The sequence below is a fragment of the Leiobunum rupestre genome, chromosome 4 (genome assembly GCF_980474605.1).
Source record: "Leiobunum rupestre chromosome 4, qqLeiRupe1.1.hap1, whole genome shotgun sequence".
Classification (NCBI taxonomy): domain Eukaryota; kingdom Metazoa; phylum Arthropoda; class Arachnida; order Opiliones; family Sclerosomatidae; genus Leiobunum; species Leiobunum rupestre.
This window is the reverse complement of record NC_143387.1, coordinates 57998119-58020495: the sequence shown is the minus strand read 5'-3', so window position 1 is coordinate 58020495 and position 22377 is coordinate 57998119. Positions and strand designations below refer to the sequence as shown.

Below are 22377 nucleotides of genomic sequence, written 5' to 3'. Positions count from 1 at the left end.
CTTAAGAGCCAATGTTGCGAAAGTTTTAATGGAATGTTAAGAATTGGTTTATACTTGAGACGATCCGAGGTCATCCTGGTCGAATTTTACCCCACCGCGAAGGGGGGGGGGGGAGAAAAACGTTACGCCCGTGCACTACGAGGACGTCAGTTTTGGAGGAACCAATGAGATACCGGGATGGTTTGTTTTTTTTTAAGAGGGAGAGCAGGAAAATGACGAAAAAAATCTCAATCCGTCAAATGTCTCGAATGTGACGCGGCTTTTTTAAGAGCGCGCCATCTGACGGCAAGTAGAGGCAGTTTTGAAGTTACAAAGACGAGCACGCGCGATAGTAAAAAATGTATTGTAGAAGCTGGCTCGCGCACGACTTTTTTATTTTTTATTTCGTAAAATAAAGCCGCGTCACATTTGAGACACCTTTTTTCGAGGTTGATGCGAGTCCTTATTGGAGTAGGTGGTCTGTGGTAGTACCGATGTTAATGAACTGATGTCAGTTATTTAAGCTTTAACTTCGCTATTATCGATCACGTGCTCGAATTAAGATAAGTTGTAAAATAGCGAGTATAAACGAAATTTTACGTTTAAGGGGGAAGACTACAGTGGCCATTGTCTACTTTCGCGCTATTTCAAGCTGAACTCTTATAATTTTGTATTTTAACTTATAAAATTAATATTTAAGTGTAGAACAGCCTCTTGTTTAGTGCTTAAAATAATTTTGACAATTTTAAATTTCAAAGTAATTTAATTATTACGTTTTAATTCGGACCCCCGGAGCTAAACAAGTTGGGCAAGCGTACAAACTACCCTATAGTTAGGACCTTATATCTCGTTAACTATTAATATTAGAATTATCAAAATTATTTTAGGCACTAGAGGAAGGTTCAGCCTATTAATAATAACGAAAAAGAGGTTTTTACTATAGTTTTCCCCCTTAATTTTAATCTTTTGACATTTTCTCGTCACATTTTGACCAACTAGCAGAGCCGACGTTCGTAGAACAACCCTCCGTAAAACGCGATTCATCATAATGGCATATTTAACTTATCCAATTTTACCCGAAAATTAGATGTCATAACTTGGCGAAAAATTTGAAAGAGATGACCTACTAAAAATATCTTTTTTTCTTCGGCGGTACACCCCCCATTTATTCTTTTGTTAGTATAAGTAGCGACAATAGGGATACGGAGAGTCCTCGGCAGGGCGCGCTCCGATCGGCCCGTTCCCCGAGTGTCCGAAAGAGAAAGTCAAACAGGGGGATACTCCAGGACATACGATAGCCACTTCGCCACCAAAGGCCACTTTTCGGGCACCCTCCTCTCCCATCCGCCGAGCTGTTGCGCCTCCCGATTGGTGCAAACCGGGTCACGCGCTCCCGGCCAGGCTTCCGCGAGGCTAAGCTTTCCGCCCCTTTCATTTCGTCGTCCCCCCGCCACTTCCGCTTTCCCGCCACGCAGCCCAGTTCTGTCCGTCGGCTATTTGTCCCGCGCTGTCGTCCGTCAACGCTGTGGACCCACTAAGCGAAACTATCTCTCTCTCTCTCTCCATCCGCGCGGTGGTGATATTTAACAGGTAGCCGCGGCTTCGTTCCTCTTATTCAACATTCGGAGTTCGTCCCGTCCGCCGCTATCTTCCCTCGCAGACGACGGAAACCATGATTGCGCAAATTATGCCGCCGTATTTCGACGTGACGTGACTCGCATCCCTCTTTGGAGCCCTCTCGTCTCATATCTTCTACCTGTTGAAACTAGCGATTCAGGTATTTGTTTTTCCCCGTTTGTTACGCTTTTATAGTTTGTTTTGATGGTGGGGTTTTTGCGTCTTGCCTGCTGGGTTTGCGTTTCGATTCACTCACGGCGAATCGTGCCTCGCGTTAGAGAAATTTAAATCATTGTTTTTGGTAATTGATGGATTTCCGATTGCATTCTAATTATTAAATTTTGATGAAAGGTTTACATTCTGTTAAAAGGACTTTCAAGGAAGAGCTTAAATTCGGTCGCCCGTCGTTGCATTAACAAAGTTTTTATTATTATTATTTTTTTTTTAAAAGTTTAAGCCTACCTGTCAAGCGGGTAAGCATTTATTTAAAAAAAATTACAATTCGTTTTTTCTTTGGTTTTTTTCAAACAGACAACAAAATGAAATTTTTCTAGATATTTAGACTTAGAACGACTTTCCCAAGTTCGTCTAATTTACAAATTCCAACTTTTACTATTTCATTAACAAAGTTACACTCTGATGACGTTTCAGTGGCGTTTTTTAAATCGACTTCGGACCCCTCACACCTCCCCCTTTAATATCGCTTAAAACATGTACCTCTGCCGGCTCACTTCTGATTTCTCAAAATTCGTTTTATTTTAAATACTAAATTATAAATATTCCAAACTGAATGTAATTTTTAAGCTTTAAATTGTTAAGTGGAGTAATAAACGCTTTAAATATTCGGTGGTGATGAGGTGGTGATGAGGTGTATTCTTACGAGGCTTGGCTAGTGTTCGGCATTCGATTAATTTGTATCCATGGATAAAATAAGTTCGGCGATATTTAAATAATATTTATTTAAATAACCAATAGTTGAATACAAATTGTAAAATGTTTAAATAATCGAAAGTGATTAAGCCTATTATTTAAATAAAACAAACAATTATTTAAAGAAATACCACTTTTATTCAAATAAATGCTTGGTTGCGTAAAAAACATAATTAAATAAGTTAAAATGATATTCTTTTTACCAACGTTTTTGAAATAAATCGGAAAATTTGTGGATAATGAATAAACAATTCCGAGCACTAGGCTTGGCGGAAAACTCAATCACAATGGAAACTGCCACGAGCGGCCGTGGTTCGTGTTTCATTTCACGCCGCGGATGGATACATCTAGCGTAAGATATATCATATATACTTTTGAGTTTATTGATTGAAAGTTTCCGCAGCGCCGGAAAAATTCACTTTTGTAATTTGATTTTTCTCTTGGTAATTTTTCTCACGTTAATTTTGGTCATGTTGTACCGCAAATATTCGTTGTATTAATTGAAATATTGGGAAGGTTACCTTTATTTTTGGATTTACAATTTTTCACGAATAGTTTACGCTATCGTCTTGCTGTGAAAATTCTTTTTGTAATTTAACATTCGGTAGTTAATTAGCTATGACGTAAGAAAGCAAATCCTCAACGGGGCGAGGCATTTGGAACCCACCTTTTAGACGCCAGGAACATTTGAACACCGGAAATTTAAACGCCAGCGATATTTGGACACCGGAAATTTAATTTACCATTCGAAGGCTGATTTTTCTGTAGGGAGTCTTGCCCCCTTCAATCCCTGCTGGGAAGACCCGAACCCCCATGGTCTTAAACCGTGGTGGGGTATATGAAATAATACATAGTGAAATCGTACCTAGGGAAATTTTACCTAATGGTGCCTATAGATCCCGGTGTTTAAACCTCCCTGCGCCTAAAATTACTCTCGCCTATACAACCCGGTGCCGAATTTTCCGTGTGCCTAAAGAACCCGGTTTCCAAAGATTCGTGCTCTTAAGAAACCCGGTTTATAATCGTCCCTGCGCCTTAAGAACCCAGCGCCTAAAATACATTGCGCCTATGGAACCCGGCGCTGAAAATTCCCAGTGCCTAAAGAACCTGGCTCATAAAGCTCCCGGGTCTTAAGAAACCCGGTGCCTAAACCTCCCTGCACCTTAAAAACCCAGCGCCTATAGAACCCTGTGGTTAAAAAACCCGGCTCCCAAAGGTGCCTGATCCTAAGAAACCCGGTGCCTAAACCTCCCTGCGCCTTAAAAACCCAGCGCCTATAGAACCATGTGGCTAAAAAACCCGGCTCCCAAAGGTGCCTGATCCTAAGAAACCCGGTGCCTAAACCTCCCTGCACCTTAAAAACCCAGCGCCTATAGAGTAGTATCGCTCTGTAGCTTTGGGCTATGGCCGCCATTTTGAGGGCAGTTTTTTATCTATAGGAAAAATTATGGGTGACGTCGACATACCTCACGCCGATATTACTCTATAGAACCCTGTGGCTAAAAACCCCGGCTCCCAAAGGTGCCTGCTCCTAAGAAACCCGGTGCCTAAACCTCCCTGCACCTTAAAAACCCAGCGCCTATAGAACCCGGTGCCGAAAAAACCCGGCTCCCAAATATCCCTGCTCCTAAGAAACCCGGTACCTAAACCTCCCTGCGCCTTAAGAACCAAGAGCCTAAAATACCTTGCCCCTATAGAACCCGGTGCCGAAAGTTCTATGTTCCTAAAGAACCTGACTCCCAAAGGTCCCTGCTCCCAGGAAAACCGGTGCCTAACCGTCCCTGCGCCTAAAATACCTTGCGCCTATAAAACCCGGCGCCGAAAGTTCACTACACCTAAAACACCTGGCTCCCAAAGGTCCCTGCTCCTAAGAAACCCGGTGCCTAAACCTTCCTGCGCCTTAAGAACCCAGCGCCTAAAATTATTGGTGTCTAAGTGGTCGCCCCTAAACGCCTTGTGGGGAATTTTTGAAGCGAGAAAAGCGACTTGTATCACTGGAATCTTCTTAAAATTTCCAAACTATTTCATTTACCATAGGGTTTCCAAAGTACTATACTAAACAATGGATGTTGAAAGAACAGTTTGTAGTTGTTAATGTTAAATTCGAAAGTGGTCAATTAAAACTAGAATTTTTTTGATTGATGTCCCAATTTTTATCATTTATAAACTTTTCTTCAACTTGTACGTACAAAAAAACACATGGAGAACCTGAGTCAACTACCAACTACCGAAAAAGTTTCCCATTGAATCGAACTGTTCGGCCATTAATTTTACTCGTTCAGAAAAGGCCACGGTGGGGGGGCATTGTTCCCCGCGCTTAATAGTGGCTAATATCTGTCTGTACCATCGGCTGGACGGAATCCCAGCTCGTGGCTTTTCTCATTAGTCGCGATAACGATCTCGCCGTTGCCTTCGCGGGGAGGAGGGATCAGCACCCTCCGAATCCGGAGGCTCAGCATTTCTTCGGATGACAGTGCTACCAGGCAACCTATATCGTCCGCCTCTCTAAGGCGGAAATTGCCAGCGTTACCCGACGACCGATATTACCCCCTTTAATCGAGTCAATGGTATCGTAATGACGTTGCGCCGAAAGCTCCTTTCGCGGTGAAAAGAGCCACTCTTTAATAGCCCGCTTTGACCTTCTGACCCTATTTTCCTCCATTCCCGAACTCTTCGGGCACTTCGCCTACGCGCGCTTTGCAATCCGGCCATCAACCGGGGTTTTAATTGGCCCTTCAACGCGCGCATCGCTCGAGGAATTCCCCTTCGATGGAGTGGCCGCGATTGTCCATTCCCGCTGATGGCCAACTGACTTTCAACACTCGCTGAAAACTCTAAAAGGTCGATTCCCTTTCTTCAGCCGCTATTAAGTCGGCCTTGGGTGTTATCAAGAATCCATTTAGGTACCATAAGAATATGGGAGCATAGCTTTAGCCTCTGGTATCGTCCTCGCAAACTTTGTAACGAAAGTTCGTCTACAATTTTCACACCACATACACAGCGCACTCAGGCGTTAGAATCTGGCGTTTTAATTTTTTTTCGTTAAAAAGGCGGAAAAAGCAAATATCTGACCAAATGGGTTTAAATCGGATTTATTCTCTTCCTTGGCGGAAATTAGTGTAAATAATTTTACTAACGACAATGGGTTGAAAGATCTTAATACTAGTTTGTTATTAAATAATAATTCCGAAGGTAGTTTTTCTCTGATAAATAGTATTTGCTTCAATAATGGCTTTTGATTTCGTTTTCTTTTTCAATTACTCAAAAAATAATATGTCAAGGTCGTGTAGTAGCGCGGGTTTATCATAGTTTTCAGGAGTGAGTTACTCGAAATATCGAAGCAGAACTTAGCAGACGAACTTTCGCTACAAAGTTTGCGAGGACGGGTATTGAATCGCGGTCCTCCCATATTCTTATGGTACCTAAATATATTCTTGGTGTTATTCAGTCGCTTTTAGCATAGACCCGTTCTTCGTCTACGCTTTTAGTGGTCAGTACAGAATTGATCTTTTTCGTACGTGGAAAACTGGAAACTTATTTTTATCGCGCGGTTTATAGACTGAGAATGACTGGGATGATGCTGAATACATTTCATGGAAGCTATTTTATCTGACTTCAAGAAATACGGCTTAATGCTGATAATTTTATACATTTATGGAATTTAGACAAACATTTTAGAAATTTAAAAGACTAATATTTAAAATTTTTTATAAATTTTCCAAATTGATTAATTTTTGTAAATATTCAGTCTTATGATTTTTTTTAAATCGAATGTAATATTTGTAGACGCATTCTAGTTTATTAATTTTATAAACATTCCAATCTAATGATGTATTAAAAAAGGCAGTTTTTCAAAATCGACCCTGGTAGTGTTAGAAATTTTTCAGGCGGATTATTTTATTTAGAGTTGTTAATTTTCCGGAAAAATAAAACGCAGAAAATTTGCCGAATTGCGGAAAATTTTCAGCAAATCGGAAAAATAAAAAATATAAATATAAATTACTTTTTAAGGGTTTTTAATTTTTAATGTTTTTATCTTTTTATCGATGTCTAATAACAGTAAAAATACTACAAAACATTAATAGTGTTAACCAGTTTAAACTAGTCTTGAGGGTTTGCTTTTAGGTTCGAAAAAATGAGGCGAAAATGTCGCTTTATTTAAATTTGCAAACAATATATTAGACTAATCATGGAATCAAAGAGTACAAAAACTACGTAACCTAGAGATATAATGACGGTCGAAAGCAGTAAAGGAAGTTGTAGCAACCGGGGGGGAAGGCACTCAGTGAATTTGCTCTTCAAATTTCGGTACCGCAGCGCCACTATGGCAGTTTTTAGTACAATAAATAATAATACCGGAGAAAAATGGCAGTTACGGTGTTGCGGAGGTGCTAAATTTGGCATTTTGGATATTTAATTGTCTAATATCTGTCAATTCAAAAAAGTGACAGTATTTGGTTACTGTTTCATGATTTTTTTAGTTAGAATTTGTGGATTCGTTGTTTCGGTGTTTATTTTCAAAAAGTGAAGAATAAGGCGTTTGTTCTCTAACGTTGCCAAGTCCTAAAGGTAGCCAAGTCCTTAAGGAATTTTCAAGAATGTTGAACTAAATCAAAATGATTGCCACTTAAAACTGTCGTAGTGGCGCTGCGGTACCGAAATTTGAAGTGCAAATTCACTGAGTGCCTCCCCTCCGGTTGCTACAACTTCCTTTACTGCTTTCGACCGTCATTATATCTCTAGGTTACGTAGTTTTTATACTCTTTGATGGAATAAAAACTTTTTAAATTTTTTTCGGAAAAATACGGAAAAGTTTCCGGAAAAAAGGTCTGGTCATTTTTCGGAAAATTTTCCGACTTACAACACTATTTTCAATGCAAAAAACTTTACATTAACGTAATCCACGAGGTTTCGCAACACCTTGTACACCTGTAAATTTTCTATACTATGCTGCGTACCTTAGTGGCAGTGACGTAGACAAGGGGGGGGGTTTCCGGGTCCAGACCCCCACTTGGGCCTACCTTCGACTGTACTAAATTTCCACAACTTCTCGACCCCCCTCTTAACATTCACGTACTTCGACCCCCCCTTGACGAATTTCTGTCTACGCCACTGTTAGTGGTTATCACTACAAGGGCAGCGTCGACTTGAACTGACTAGTATATTATCGTCCTTGATAGTATATAGTATATAATATTTTGCCTGGGCATATTTAGAGACTAGGCGGCTGAACTTAATTAGCCTTTCCAGCGTACATAGAACGACGTAACGGCCGGATTTTCGTTTGGAATTAAGCATGTGTTAAGCGGACATAAATCCAGCAGTTTCTGAGCGTGTTGACCGCTACGTGGCGCTATGTAAACTGAAAAGGCTTATCGCGAAATAACTCCGAACATTTTTGCTAATTGAAATTACAGACTTATTATAATCGCGTTACTTAGGCGGTTTTATTTGGACTAAATCTTCGTTAGTCGTTTGATTAGTTCGGAGTAGGAAAGTAGATATCACCGGAAGCGGTGTCCCCAAATTGTGGATTGCGTGGAATGTTTACGACGGGAACTCTCGCTGTGGCGAAATTTACGAGCTAGCGGAGAAGGCTCTATGCAAAGTGATGCAAATTCGCGGTTGTTTCTGGCGCTTGGAGACGACGGTTCCGAATGCGACTGTTTTGGCCGCTTTTCTACGATTGTTTTTTCCGTATTTTGGATCGCGGCTTCAGTTGGGCCGGCGACATGTACGGGCTGATCGTCGAAAATTGGACTCAGTACATCACGGTGACCTATGGCGAGGAGAAATGGGAAGAGATTCGAAGGATGGCCAAAATCGAAGACAATACTTTCAACACGCACAAAATCTACAGCGACAACTACATTCCGAGACTCACAGCCAAGGCCTGCAAAGTAAATACACTCTCCGAGTTGAGATTTATTCTTTACCAGAAGTCTATAATCATCCTCTAATAACTGGGGTGGACATCGGTTTTTTTGACGCGTTGAAAGCTCGCGCACGCGTTTGTCGATTTAAAGGTCGCGGGTTCAAATCCGGATTCTGCAGATGAATTTGCAAATTTATCATCTACATCATAAGACTATCAATGGCCCCCTAAGTTTGAAACGTATAGGATTTGGACGTTAGGCTAATGACTGGCCAAACCGAGCCAAACTGGCTACATGAATCCACCTGGTGGTGAAAAAACGAAACTTAAGCACAAATCCCCCAATGCATGCTACAGGAAACTGCTTCGTAGATGGCAAGAGGTAGTATATGTGGGGGATGAGGGGGATTGGTATAATTTGCTCTTTTTCTTCGCCAGGTAGCGTAGATCCTAATTTTGATTTATCCCGCGACTGTCTAGTGCTGAATACATGGGCTCTTATGCCGAATTCAAACTTAGGGGACGCCTTAATAGTCTTATGTCTACATTTATAATTATGATTCTGTCCATTATAAGGTGTTTTATTTTTGTTTTCTTTCATATTTTATTTCTATAAAAAAGATGTTCAGTTCGACCGCGGGGTTCGAACCCGTACCACTGCTTCGAAAGATAAACGCTGCTTTTACAACGACAATGTGTTCGTTCATCGAGCTTTCATACTTTCCCCAAAAAGAGAGTTATTATAGGCTTTTGTGGTATTTATTCGTGAATGTAATTAAGTTTATTACAATCGGAGTTTCAATTATATGTCACGCTGAATACAGATTCTCAACGTATCGGAGAAAGATTTCCTGAACGGAATGGGGAAGTTTTTCGTCAGTTACATCGGGCAGTACGGCTACGACAGGGTCCTGTCGGTGCTGGGCCGCAACATGCGCGATTTCCTCAACGGTCTGGACAACTTGCACGAGTACTTGAAGTTCAGCTACCCGCGCATGAAGGCACCCAGTTTCTTCTGCGAGAACGAGACCCCGACCGGGTTGATCCTGCACTACCGCAGCACGCGACGCGGATTCCTGTGGTACACGGTGGGACAGATTCGGGAAGTAGGCAGCCATTTCTACGACACGGAGGTCAAGATCGAAGTCATCAAGGAAGAAACTGTCTTCGACTCCCAACACGTGATGTTCCAACTGACTTTCGACAACAGGGCTTTCCAACTGGACCAGAGCAAGCTCGTGCAAAAAGTCGAAAAGTTTATGCTACCCATCAAAGCTCAGGTCATTCAGTCTTTGCTTTACGCCATTCTACTTTTTAAGTTGGAAAACGATATTCAATCCTAATAAGCCGATCCCACCCTGTCACGAGCTCTAGCGCGTGACCAACAAAACAGTGGCGCTATCCCAAGATTCGTTGCCGAACTATTAATTAGAAACGGTCATCTACTAACTGGTGGTTCCGCAAGGAATCTAGAGATACGCTGGGGCCAATTAAAACAATTACACCATGTTGAATCTCTAGTATATTTTAGACATCTTACAAGGGTATCTTATCAATACCTAAATCCCGAAGAAAATTCAGAAGTAGTTGACTGATTTACAAGTGTTTTTTTTTTCAGATATTCTTGGAAATATTTCCTTTTTGTATCGTATTCGATCAAAATATGACCATAAAAACCATCGGCAACAGTTTACGGACCATCCTGCCAGCCATCGTCAACAATAAGTTACTGAGCATCTTCGACATTAACAGACCGCTTATTGACAGTACTTGGAGAGCGGTAGGTTGTCAAAGGTCCAATTGAAACGTTACTCGTTGTAAGTCGCGTTATACTCAGGACCGTCATCCATTCAGATCGAAAGTCATACCAACAACATTTTCGAACTAACTACGGTCGATCCAGTTTTCACCAGCGTTGACCCCAGGCAGAAGAAGATCGACAAGAGCCACCCCTCGAGTCCGGAACATTTTGGAAGGATGCCGCAAGAAGATGAAGAGGATGAGTTTAGTTGAGTTGCTTTTCAGTTTCTTTTACTTCGTCGCTTGAGGTTATTTAAATTTTCAATCGTTTATTTCTGTCAGGTTTAGAAGATAAATTACTTCACCTCAAGGGTCAAATGATGTACATGGAAGAATGGAAGTGTATGGTTTACTTAGGAACACCCGTGTAAGAATAGACTCGAGCCAATTTGGCGCCGCACAGTGGGGCAAACTGAGCCCAAACCTGGCCAAAAGTCAAAAAAATAAATCGCACGTATGAATTTTATTTTAATTTATAATATTTATTTATAAACCACCGCACACTTTACCGGTGTTTGATTTTTGACTGCAAAATTTTATTTCGAGATGATTTTTCAATGACCTTGAAGACTTGGTTCAAGGTCATCGATGTTATCATTTTTAATTGTCCCCCAACACGTGTTAAGTGTCACAAAAATTTGAAATTAGTAGAGGAAACGGTTTTTGAGATATTAATTTTGACCAGGTTTGGGCTCAGTTTGCCACACTGTGCGCCGTTTGGAAATTAATTAATAAATATTTGGTCGGAACTAGCATGAGGGACTTGGACGCTATGATACACACGGGTCTGTACATAAACGATCTTAGCATGCACGATTTCAGCAGGGATATGGTGTTGGCGGGACAACAGCAGTCGGCTGAGCTCAAATTAGCCCTCGACCAGGTAATTACATTCCATTCAATATCTCGCCCTTGCTAATGGAGTTAGCGTAGGTTTACGTCACGCGAAGGTTCATCAAAAGCAAATGGTAACTGGGCTTGACCTAGTGTATTAAGTCTGATAATACGTCTATAATATTGTTACTTTGGGGAATATTTTACTGAGAGTTAGTAACGGAGTAACGTCATCACCAGAAGAAAATCTCCCCCTAGCGAGGCGCTGTCAAATTGCTAGGCTAATCAGCTAGGCTAATACCCAAGGCACCATCCTAGGCCTAAGTCATCGAGCGACTTTTAAAGCCTTTAATTCAGGTGGCCGGGTTACAATGCGTAGGAGGGTGGTGGCAAGCCCTGCAAGCCACGCTAGCCAACAGCTCCCTACACTAACTATTACCGTTAACTTCAACAAGTTTTTATGCGTGTGACGCGTTAGCAAGCGGACTCAAAACGGCGACGAAGCCCGTAATTAATTCTGTCTCGTGAATAGCTCTCAGTAAAACTTTTGCATGTGAAGAATAAGAAGTGTCACACTTATGTAACAGTATTATACACTTATGGTCCTGATTGATTGAGATTTTGGTTGTTTAGATACATTTGCGTGTAGGCTGCTCGCGAGTGTGACCCCTTTTCGTTCACATGGTAACGAATTTATGTCGGCCATGACATTAGGACGCACATGATGGTGACGTCATTATTTGTGGTGTTTTACTTCGTGATCTGTGGGTATGGGGTGTCGTTACCAATGTTTTTTCCTAGTAATGGTGGAAACTGTTAAAGTGGCAGGCGATTTGAAAAGTGTCTAAGAAGTGGTGCAGTAGTGTTTACTTTAAGATAGTTACTCGCTTTAAATTTAATTAAACAAAGAACGTATTTCAGTTATGAACGAGATTATTTGAAGCCAGCGGCATTGGAAAGTGAAGCTAATTTTCAAATTTACGAGGGTAAAATATTTCATGAGGATAAAACACATCGGTTATAATTTTATTAGACCAAAAGATGTTTCAAAAAAATTTTATATATATTTTTAAGTTATTTTATTGAAATTATTATAGTAGTTAATCAGATGTTAACGAACTTGTAACGTTACAGGAACTGACCAAAAGTAAGCAATTGGAGGATTCCATGCGGAAATTGGATTTGGAGATGAAACGAACCGACGAATTGCTGTACCAGATGATACCGAAGCAAGTGGCGGATAGGTTACGAAAGGGCGAACCCGCCGTCGCCACTTGCCAGGTACTGTTTCGAACACGAATATTTGGTTATATACTCGCTTTCCGTAATTTTAAACCTTTGGCGATACTTATTTCATTGTAGTCTTTCGATTCGGTGACCATCCTTTTCAGTGACGTCGTGACCTTCACTGAAATTTGCAGTCGAATAACCCCGATGCAGGTCGTATCACTGCTCAACTCGATGTACTCCTTGTTCGATCAACTCACCGAAAAGCATTCGGTTTATAAAGTAAGTTTACGCCGATTTAGGGTAATTTATAAATTTTGAAATCGGCGTGTCTTTAGGTTGAAACTATCGGTGACGCGTACATGGTCGTATCCGGCGCGCCCGAAAAAGTCGACCATCACGCGGAAAAAATCTGCCAGATGGCTTTGGACATGGTCGAGGTCATTGGAGGCCTCAAAGACCCGTCCACCGGTCAGAGCATTAAAATTCGAGTTGGTTAGTCACTTTTGGCTCTTGTGTTTTAATATTTGGGCAAGAATGCATTTAGTTTCTGCCAATCCACCTCACGCTCCAACAGTGTGCTCCTCCCCTTAAAAAACAAATCGACCCGGTATCCCATTGGTTCCCTAATACTGACGTCTTCCATACCACTCACGTGACTGAGGAAAGACGATACCACGATGCAATATCGAGGGTTTCGACATTTGCAAATTCTGCGTACGGGATTTTAAATCTCAAAGTGATTTCACAAATCAGAAACTGATTTTTTAGAGATTTCAGAGCACGATTTTATTTTTCATTTCTGGTTTTCGGCTTAACTTTAGGATTTTTACGTTTATTTCAAGATTTCTAAAATATTTGTTGATAGAGTTTACGAATGTCGGACCCCCCGTGCAACGTAGTAATATTTCCTAAATATAAATAAATACATTCTTGATTTGAGTGATTGAAGGTTGTCGGTTGAACGTTTCGTTTTGAAGGGGTCCATTCCGGAGCCGTCGTAGCTGGAGTCGTGGGCCTTAAAATGCCCAGGTACTGCCTGTTCGGAGACGCCGTGAACACCGCTTCCAGGATGGAAAGTACGAGTGAAGTACGTGATTAAAGGTGATTGACGGCAGGCTGTGTAAATAATGTCGATAATCTCTCACCGTTTAAGGCTTTAAAAATTCACATCAGCGATAAAACCAGAGAATTATTAATACCCAACGATTGGCAAATATCGGAACGAGGAACTACGACAGTTAAAGTAGGCGATTGATTGATCATATTTGCGCGGGTTCTAATTAATTGGCGGTTTTCAGGGAAAGGGTGAAATGAAAACGTATTGGCTGTTATCTCGAACAAACAGCGACTACAGCATGGCCAACCAAGTGGAGCACAGTCACGGTGACGTGGTGGCGGCCGCGCGGAGCCTCAAGGCCTCCGGAGTGCCCACCCCGACGTCACCCGGGGCGCCCTTGCCAAGCGTAAATGTCACTCCCCCCTTTTCCAGCAACTCCGTCCGAATTAAATCCTCCACTGACCGTAGGAAATTCTCCCCAGATACGTTGGAAGAAGTCACCCGCTTTAGCCCAGTTCCTTCACCTCCGATCTCAGTCACGAGCACGTGAGCCTTTACGCCTATTTTCATTGTCTTTTTTCTAGACAATATATTTAACCACTATTGCTATAACAGGATCTTTTTACGGAGAAGTCAGCGCGCTTGCCTAGACACGTTCGTCATATCTGCTAATGGTCGGGGGATATCACAGTGTCTTGTCGCGCTTTCTAACGACCGCAAGCGGAACTAATATATTTTTCAGCGCGAAAATTATAGTCCACTGAATAATTCCTGTAAAATACGACGCGCCATTTATTGAATTTTAATATTTTATTGATTTTTAATTTCTCTTTAATTTTTTTTAATATTATTAGCAATAATAATGCAGACAAACGAATTATTACTATAAATTTATTTGTTTTATACAGGGTGTTTCAAAAGATTATGCAAAAATTTGAAGGAGTTGTAGGGGGTGAGTTGAGAAGTATGCCTGTTCCCCATTTTCCTACGATGAGTTAAAAGAGCGCCAGTAGCTTCAAAGTGTCACCTACTAGCACCTGGAAGTAGGCTGCAACCAGCGCAAAATCAAGCAGCAGGGAAATGCGATTTCAGGGGTACGATGAATTTGCGAATGCGTGGGAATTGAGATAAATAACAAAAACAAATGAGTAAATAAGAAATGTGCAATGAGTTTAATTAAACACAGACGAACCAAGTAGGAAAATGTGTATTTTGTACAAGCTTACTTTTCTACGCTGATTATTATTATTACCTCGCTTTGTTTACAAAGTCGTTTTTTACCTATCCTACGAATCCAAACCTTAATGTTCGCATTTCCCTGCTGCTTGGTTTTGCGCTTGTTGCAGCTTTATTCCAGGGGCAAGTAGGACCACTTTGAAGCTCTCTGGCGCTCTTTTAGATTATCGTAGGAAAATGGGGAAAAAACAGGCATACTTCTCAACTCACCCCCTACAACTCCTTCAAATTTTTGCATAACCTTTTGAAACATCCTTTATAATGACATATATGTAGTTGCGTATGACGGCTTGAAAAAAACCGAGAGTGCGCGGACCCCTTTGCTAAAACTATCCTGACAATATAATCCAAATTTGACTTTAAATGCTTTAAATTGAAATGGCATTTTTGCGCAGGTACAACGATCCCATTATCACATACACAGAGCCGCTGACACAAAACGCCAATTCCAATGCGCAACCTAAGGTCACCTCGACCTTCACTACCAGCCCGTTGTATCAAGGAGAACGAATGGTCACCAAAGTAGGCAATTACGTCACTTGCCAGAGACATCCTCACCAACAACTAGCAAATGGAAACCAGGAAGCCGGTAGTTCGGCCACGCGCCATCACAGCTCCTCCTCGCCGGCCAATTACCCGTTGGACGGCGCTGGAGTGCCTACCAGGTGCTGCAACCACTGCCATTTCGGTGGACAAATGAAACAGTTAAGCGACTTGGTGAGTCACCATCATTCCATTTTGAAGGACAACGCTATCAGGTCCGTAGGAACCATCGTCCCTCTAGCGTCCCATCCGCACATGCCACCGGCCAGCGAGATGTGTCTCCTTCACAACCACGATCATTTCAGAAGTCAAGCCTGCGTTATAATATAGTCTTTTCCCCAATATTTGAGCAGAAACACGGGCCCAGTTGATAGAGTTGTTGAAAATCTTTTAAAATGATGTATTTTGAAATTATTTTCCTAATTGTTAATGCACGGTGTAGAGTTATTATTATTGCACGGTGTAGAGAGTTATTATTATTGCACAGACATTTGCGTTATTGTTTCGTAAATGGTCTATGTTTCAATTGGGTAAGAATAAATATAATAATTTGAGTAATTAAATTTCCCAGCTCTGATTATTTATGAATTTATAGACAGTGCTATCAGAAATACATGTATTTCTGGTACTATGGTTATTAAATAGAATTGAAACTTTTTTTGAAGAAGAAGACCAAGGCCTATTGAAAATTAAAACTCTTTCGTAAAGGGGAACGGTCAAGCTTTTCTAAATATGGCCTTATTTCCGTATCAAAAGATTAACAAGGCGTTCAATATACTAACACGTACCTTTTTTTGTCTTGAAAAAATAGCTTTTGGCCCAAAAAGTTGAAACAAAAAATAACGCCAGGTGTTTGGGTTTGAATTTTCGCTGCCATCTTAGGGGCTGCCACCAGCGCCCCTAACCCCGTATGAGCGATTTGCGAACTATCCTAACTTTTAAAATCGCGCAATTTAGGCTTAGGTCTCTTATAACTGGAACGCGCCGCGCGTGCAAAACATATTTTTCGCGTCGTCAGCAGCGCGCGCTTTTACGTTGTTTTTCTGCCTCACCGACTTCTCACCAGGTGTCGCGGCGTACGCGCGCTTTTCGATTTCCCGAAATTTCTTTATGTTATTAAAAATTAACCACTCAATATTTTTTGATGCGGTTTTCGCCATAAATTTTAGGTTTTAACGGGCTATAGGGCTATCTAACTGGTTAAAGCTTGACCGTTCCCCTTTAAGAAAAAACGGTCTTATAACTTTTTAATTTGTCTGTAGCGCCGCGGAGCCACCTAACTCGTTTCGGTCACGAATAGGGTTTCGTCTAGGTATACGAAGTTTCAGAAACCGAGTATCAAATCTCCAACTAGAGAAGAGGTGTTAGCAGGAATATATGAATGTTTCTTCGACACTATCTACTCTTTTCCCAATAAGTTTTCGTATTTTTATTATTTCATTTAAATTTTCTAAATATTTTTGTTCGTTAGTCTTAAAGGAGGTATCAGAAAAAATATTGACCCGATCTACAGACAAATTAAAGTCATAAGAACGTGTTTTCTTAAATAATCTTATCAAAATATAAGCAAACGATGCAAAAATTATATCAAAATGCAAGTATCATTATTTATAAAGTCAAATTTACGAATAACGATGAGGAAAAACTAATAGCGTCTGCTTTAGCCGCTACCTATCTAGGTTTCAATAGTTTTCGGTCGCGAATACGTCACCTCACAATAGCGGATAAATTTTGGGTGGCGCCATCATTTGTCCGTTAATGTAAAGTTTTAAGGTAAAATATTTCGTAAAATATTTAGTATTTTAATTAAATATTAATTTAAAAAGAACCTGCAAAGTTCTTGTTCGTTATAGTTCTTAAAATATTTAACGTTTTAACTAAATATTTATTTACAAAGCACCTTTAAAGTTTATAAAAAGTTACAGCAGATGTCGCCTAACTCGATGTTTATATAACTTACCCAGGTTTCGACTTCAATATATGATGGCAACGTGTAATAACATAACGAGTCCAGCTGTACATAAGTTATCCGAGAGTAAATCCACAGTGAGTAACTAGACGTTCCATCCGACAGCGAGTAAACGAATACGGTTTGTCTTTTGACATGGGCGGATGTATCACCACTTACCAAAAAAGATTGAATACTATGAGCCAATTCAATAATTATAATTCATATTTTTTGGCACAAATGGCCGGCGACTACAACGCGTAACGTCGATCACGCGGTGAACAAGTCGGCCCAGGCCGTAATATTAGTTCCACATCGGTGTAATCGGGTGGGCAAACCCATACACCCTTAGTAGACACAGGTAGGCAAACTAATACAAAAGCTGTTAAGGCTACGTCATTTCTAAATCGTTTGATATATAAATTGCCATCCTAAGTTAAAGAATGGATGCCGCCCACCATCAGGAGACGGGGTGGGCAAACTAATATAAAAGCTGTTGAGCCCATGTGATTTCCTATTGTTTGATATATAATTTACCATCATATGTTAAAGAGTGGGCACCGCCCACCCTCAGGATACGCGGGTGGGCAAACCAATACAAAAGCTGTTGAGGCCACGTGATTTCCTATCGTTAGATACATAAAATTCCATCCTAAGTTGAAGGATTAAAACTTGGGTGCCACCCACTCTCAGAAGACCCGGGTGGGCAAAGCAATATAAAAGTTGTTGACGCCATGTACTTTCCTATCGTTTAATAGACGGAAAGTATCAAAGGTGAAATGGGTAAGCAAAACATGAACATGGGCGTCGCCGTCAAAGGCCGGACGACTCGGGTCGTCGTGAACGGAATGACGATAATAAAATGAAATTCATGTTGGGAAATTTTTTAAATAAATAATAAAACTTTGAAGAAACGACAAAACAATTGTTTTAATTTTTGTAATGTTAGTAACTAAACCTAAATAAGAAAAGTGAAACAGAATTTAAAAGTAAATCAATTACAAATATCACGCCCAAAATAGAAAAAGGGGGGCTATTGCGCCCCCTGTTTACCTGACAGAGCTGAAACTTGCACACAGTTTAGAGCTATAGAAGTAATATTGGTGAAGTCATTTTTGAAATACAGATGCGGAAGGGTATCGTTCGGCGCGAAAAATGAGACTTGAACCTAGGGCGTATTACAATTTTCGTGACGTACGATATCGTACCATTCGGTGACTCTCCCTTTAAAGGGTAACGGTCAAGCTTTAACCAGTTAGATAGCCCTATAGCCCATTAAAAACTAAAATTTATGGCGAAACTCACATCAAAAAATATTGAGTGGTTAATTTTTAATAAAATAAAGAAATTTCGGGAAATCGAAAAGCGCGCGTCCGCCGCAGTAGGAGTGTCTAACGTCTTCAGGGTTTTTCAATGTACAGGTAGAAAGGGGGTCGGCAACGAAAATCCCCGCTTCCTTCCCCCCCTGTGTGTAAACTAGGTCACTTCCGGCAGGTGGCGACATTGTGGGCGTGGCCACGGGTGTCAGGTTACTCCCACCAGGTGGCGCGCGCGCTGATTGGCTGGCGCGGGGACCACGTGGTAACTACGCGGCGCGGGAACCACGTGGTTACTACGCGACGCGGATACTGCGCGCTTATTGGCTGTCGCGAAATTATTCAAAATGGCGTGGATTGGTTAGTATTTTGGCGCGAAAAGGGGTCAGTACTCCTTTAAAGGAATTCCCAGGCTCGCTATACTCGGGCATTGTTAAAGTGGTGACAGGTTTGATTGATTACGAGCAGGTGTTTATCGAGGAATGCGCCGTTGCTAGGTTACCCCGCTCGCTGTTAGAGACTCGGGGAATGTGTGACCTTGTAGCTATATAATAAAAACATTTTTTGGCGGGAATTTAGACAAAGGGTTAACATAAGTTTGTAACTCTCTTTTAACGGTTATTATATGAACTCTTAGTGATTTGGAAAATTCACGTGATTTGGCCGCCATCTTTAATGTCGCATATTCAAACGGGTAGGGTGGCCATCTTTATTTTTTTAGGAAATTTACCATATTTACGTCAATTTTTTAACGCTTTTTAAACAAGTTGTTCCTAACGGATTTTTATGTCGTTACGTACCTAGATGACTTGAACTTGATTATTATGACATATGTATCATATATTACCGTCACGTAACTTTTAATAACGACGCGAGGGAAAGCTTTCTAATTTATATTGAATACATTGCCACTATACGCAATATTTACATAAATTAAACAAGGTCGGTTCGCGCTCGTGAAATTTAAATAAACGTTAATAATGCGGTAAAAGGCTAAGCCTAACAAATACTTTGTCGTCAAAACTACTGTTACACTTTTTGTTATAATCTGCCGCGTATTGACTTAATAATGGTATTTTATAGCGTCATATGAAATAACGGGCGGAAATAACTTACGAGTTTAAGGTGAATCCTACGAAGCAAGAATTACATTTGTATAATAACCAACAAAACATTATAAAAAAATTATAAACTGAAAATGTTTTTGAAATATATTACGTCATTTAAACAATGACCAATCAAATCCCTTACGTCAAATGGACAATGTAATAGTATTATGTAAATTTATAACGCTACCAAGTAAAAACGGTTTTAAATGTGCGGTAGATGGCCAAGTCAAACAGCGATTTATAGTCCTCCTGTATTCATCCATATTATAAATATAACTCTTAAAATATAACTTAACATTTTTAAATACAAAAGTAAATTAATTAAAAAACGCAGCCGATACATTTAAGCGATCATACAAAATAGTAAGAAATCAATTTCATTACACGAAACATTTGTTTGATTTATAATACATTTTTAACGGTCTGCTACGTTTTACATTCTGTGATGTTAATATGTTTGGGTTTTAGTTCTTTAACAATTAAACTATTTTACATCTAAAAAACCAATGTGTTGCTTATTTGAATTGATAATAAAACTTTTTTACAAAACTCAAAAATGAATAATACAATGTTATAAAATAATTTTCAACTCTGAAATTAAATATGTTTGTCAAATTGTTATCACTTTTTTTAAATTATCTTACATCCTTCTATGTTTAAAATAAAAAACTCTGATTTAAATTTAAGACTTTATTTTACAACATTTGTTGTTGACACAAAGGAACTATCGTTAATAACATTTAACACGCTATCAATAAAAACCACTAACTCGTCTATCGCCTTTAAGAATCCAGTTGTTGCGGCTCGTTCCAAAAGAATTTCGTGAGAATTATGCTCTTTTTGAAAATATCTCATTCTTTGTGCATTCAAATCCATTTCAAGTTGACGATTAATTTTTTTCAATTCTTTATTTATATGTTTAATCAGTTCATAGTCCTTGTTTTCTTTATAAGTCATTATTCCACAACAAAAACAAAGCGAAACTAGTTTGTATAAAACGCGATGTGGTTAGTTCAGTACAGGTCGAACACAAAGGAATCTGATTACCGCTAACTATCTCTCCACGCCGTTAGCGCTCCTCTGATTACCGCGAACTATATCTCTCTCCACCGCGTTTATCTCCATTTTTAACGCTGTGATTTATTTAGAACAGGTGTTGAGCGGAGAATCCCCCGTTGCTATGGTGACCTCGGCGCGACGTTTATTTGTGTATCAACAAACTTAGCAAATACCTTTAGATTGTTTCAATGTTAAATTCGTTAACCTCGCAGTTTGAAACAAGTTGTCCCTATATTAAGAATCAGCTTGGTATACAATTTGCAGCTCTGGCCTTATAAATGTTTCACTGTATACAATGTCTTTACCCACATTGTGTACATTTAGTAATATTAGTTTACGTATAACCGTAACCTTTTAGTTATACCAATCGACCATGGTTAGGTAAATATAATGCATTTATAAGTTCGCGTGTTGAACACATAATAGTATTCAGAACTTTCTAATTAAATTGAATACATTGCCAATATACGAAATATTTACATACATTAAACAAGGTTGGTTCGCGCTCATGAAATTTATATAATAGTAAACTTTGTAGGGTAAATTACTTGACTTTGTAATGGATATTTCAATAACCGTTCATCATTTTAATAGATCAATGACGGTATAATTAACAACGTCTGAATTTTCGTCGCTAAAAGATATGTCCATAAAGATTGATTATAAAAAGTTTAACACGCAGGTATCTATGGATTCGGATTACCTAAACAAGTCACCCCTATATGAACTTTTAAACGGTTATTCGTGTTAAACGTGTACATTGCTACTATAACTTTTTCAAAAAAAGCAGCAGTCGATAAGTATGACATTCTAATTACCGTCAAATACAGAGCTAGAAGTTACTTGGTTAACCATTTTTAGGTTATTTTTATGGTCAGTTATTGAGCGTTTAACTCCTATACGGTTCAATGGGAATTATTATTGATCGCTATTGTCAGTTATAATAAGAATGAAAATAGAGTTGCAATTTATTCCGGCGATATGTACTTTTAAATTTTAACAGATTTGGCATACATTATAAAGTCTAGCACCTTATATCCTATGAACACTATTTTTGGAAAAAGTACAGCTAGATAAATGGCCAAAAAAAAAATTTACATAACCGAAATACTACATTATTATAGATAATAAATAATACTATAAATATAGAACTCAGTTAATCAAGTTATTTTTAACGAAACATGCAAACAATTACCAGCCTATCAATTTGATATTTTAATTATTGTTGTTGGCAATTAAACTTTGGGGTAATTTCACCGAAAATCATGTTTTGTTATCACAACAACTTGAACACAAGTTTTTTAACTAATGTTTGATACCTATTTAATGTAAAAGTAGCTTCATGATTTGTGGCGCTTTGGGTTTAATTTAATAGACTAGTTTCTTAATCTTTCAGGACTCTTGTGTTTTACGACTACCTATCGCGGACTAAAGGAGTAGAATCTACAAAGTATAGCAACCTTGTAAATTAATCCTATAATTCTTGTCTCCTACTTCAGTCTTCTGAATTGAAACGTCGTTGTCCTGTTTCTCCAACAGATAGCTATCGGGATCGGCCAGCCCAGACACGACCGACTTCGAAGAACGATAAAGAAATCATATATAAATAATGTAAAAAACTTGAAATATTCCCTAGGCTGGTTTATTTTTCCAAAACAGAAAGGGCTCTAAATATAGTTTATATGAAACTTAAGGAAAATTTATTAACACTCAACATAAATAAAACTAATTACATTTGTTTCTCCTCGAGAACGACTATAGATTTGTTACATGAATAAAAAATTCACGAAAATAATAATTGTAGAAACTGCACTGCAAAATGTTTAAAGTTAGAAAGAGTTAAT

General features: G+C 39.5%; 1 protein-coding gene across 5 annotated transcripts in view; it reads left to right on the top strand.

Moving 5' to 3' along the window:
- LOC149948458 (soluble guanylate cyclase 88E-like) overlaps window positions 1–15610 on the top strand; it is a 36776-nt gene extending 21166 nt beyond the window's left edge. For 2 of the 5 annotated variants that reach the window (XM_090173481.1, XM_090173480.1), the window contains exons 3-15: window positions 8246–8426; window positions 9226–9681; window positions 10020–10181; window positions 10256–10409; window positions 10484–10568; window positions 10955–11084; window positions 12170–12316; window positions 12398–12544; window positions 12601–12757; window positions 13243–13352; window positions 13419–13508; window positions 13564–13868; window positions 14954–15610. In XM_090173481.1, coding sequence (XP_090029607.1) covers window positions 8259–8426; window positions 9226–9681; window positions 10020–10181; window positions 10256–10409; window positions 10484–10568; window positions 10955–11084; window positions 12170–12316; window positions 12398–12544; window positions 12601–12757; window positions 13243–13352; window positions 13419–13508; window positions 13564–13868; window positions 14954–15431 — 2589 coding nt within the window. In that variant the 5' untranslated portion in view covers window positions 8246–8258 and the 3' untranslated portion in view covers window positions 15432–15610. Of the gene's footprint in view, window positions 1–721; window positions 1757–7239; window positions 8427–9225; window positions 9682–10019; window positions 10182–10255; window positions 10410–10483; window positions 10569–10954; window positions 11085–12169; window positions 12317–12397; window positions 12545–12600; window positions 12758–13242; window positions 13353–13418; window positions 13509–13563; window positions 13869–14953 lie in introns of those variants that run through there. The other 3 variants (XM_090173482.1, XM_090173483.1, XM_090173479.1) reach the window with 3 other exon arrangements.
- Window positions 15611–22377: the final 6767 nt, after the last annotated feature.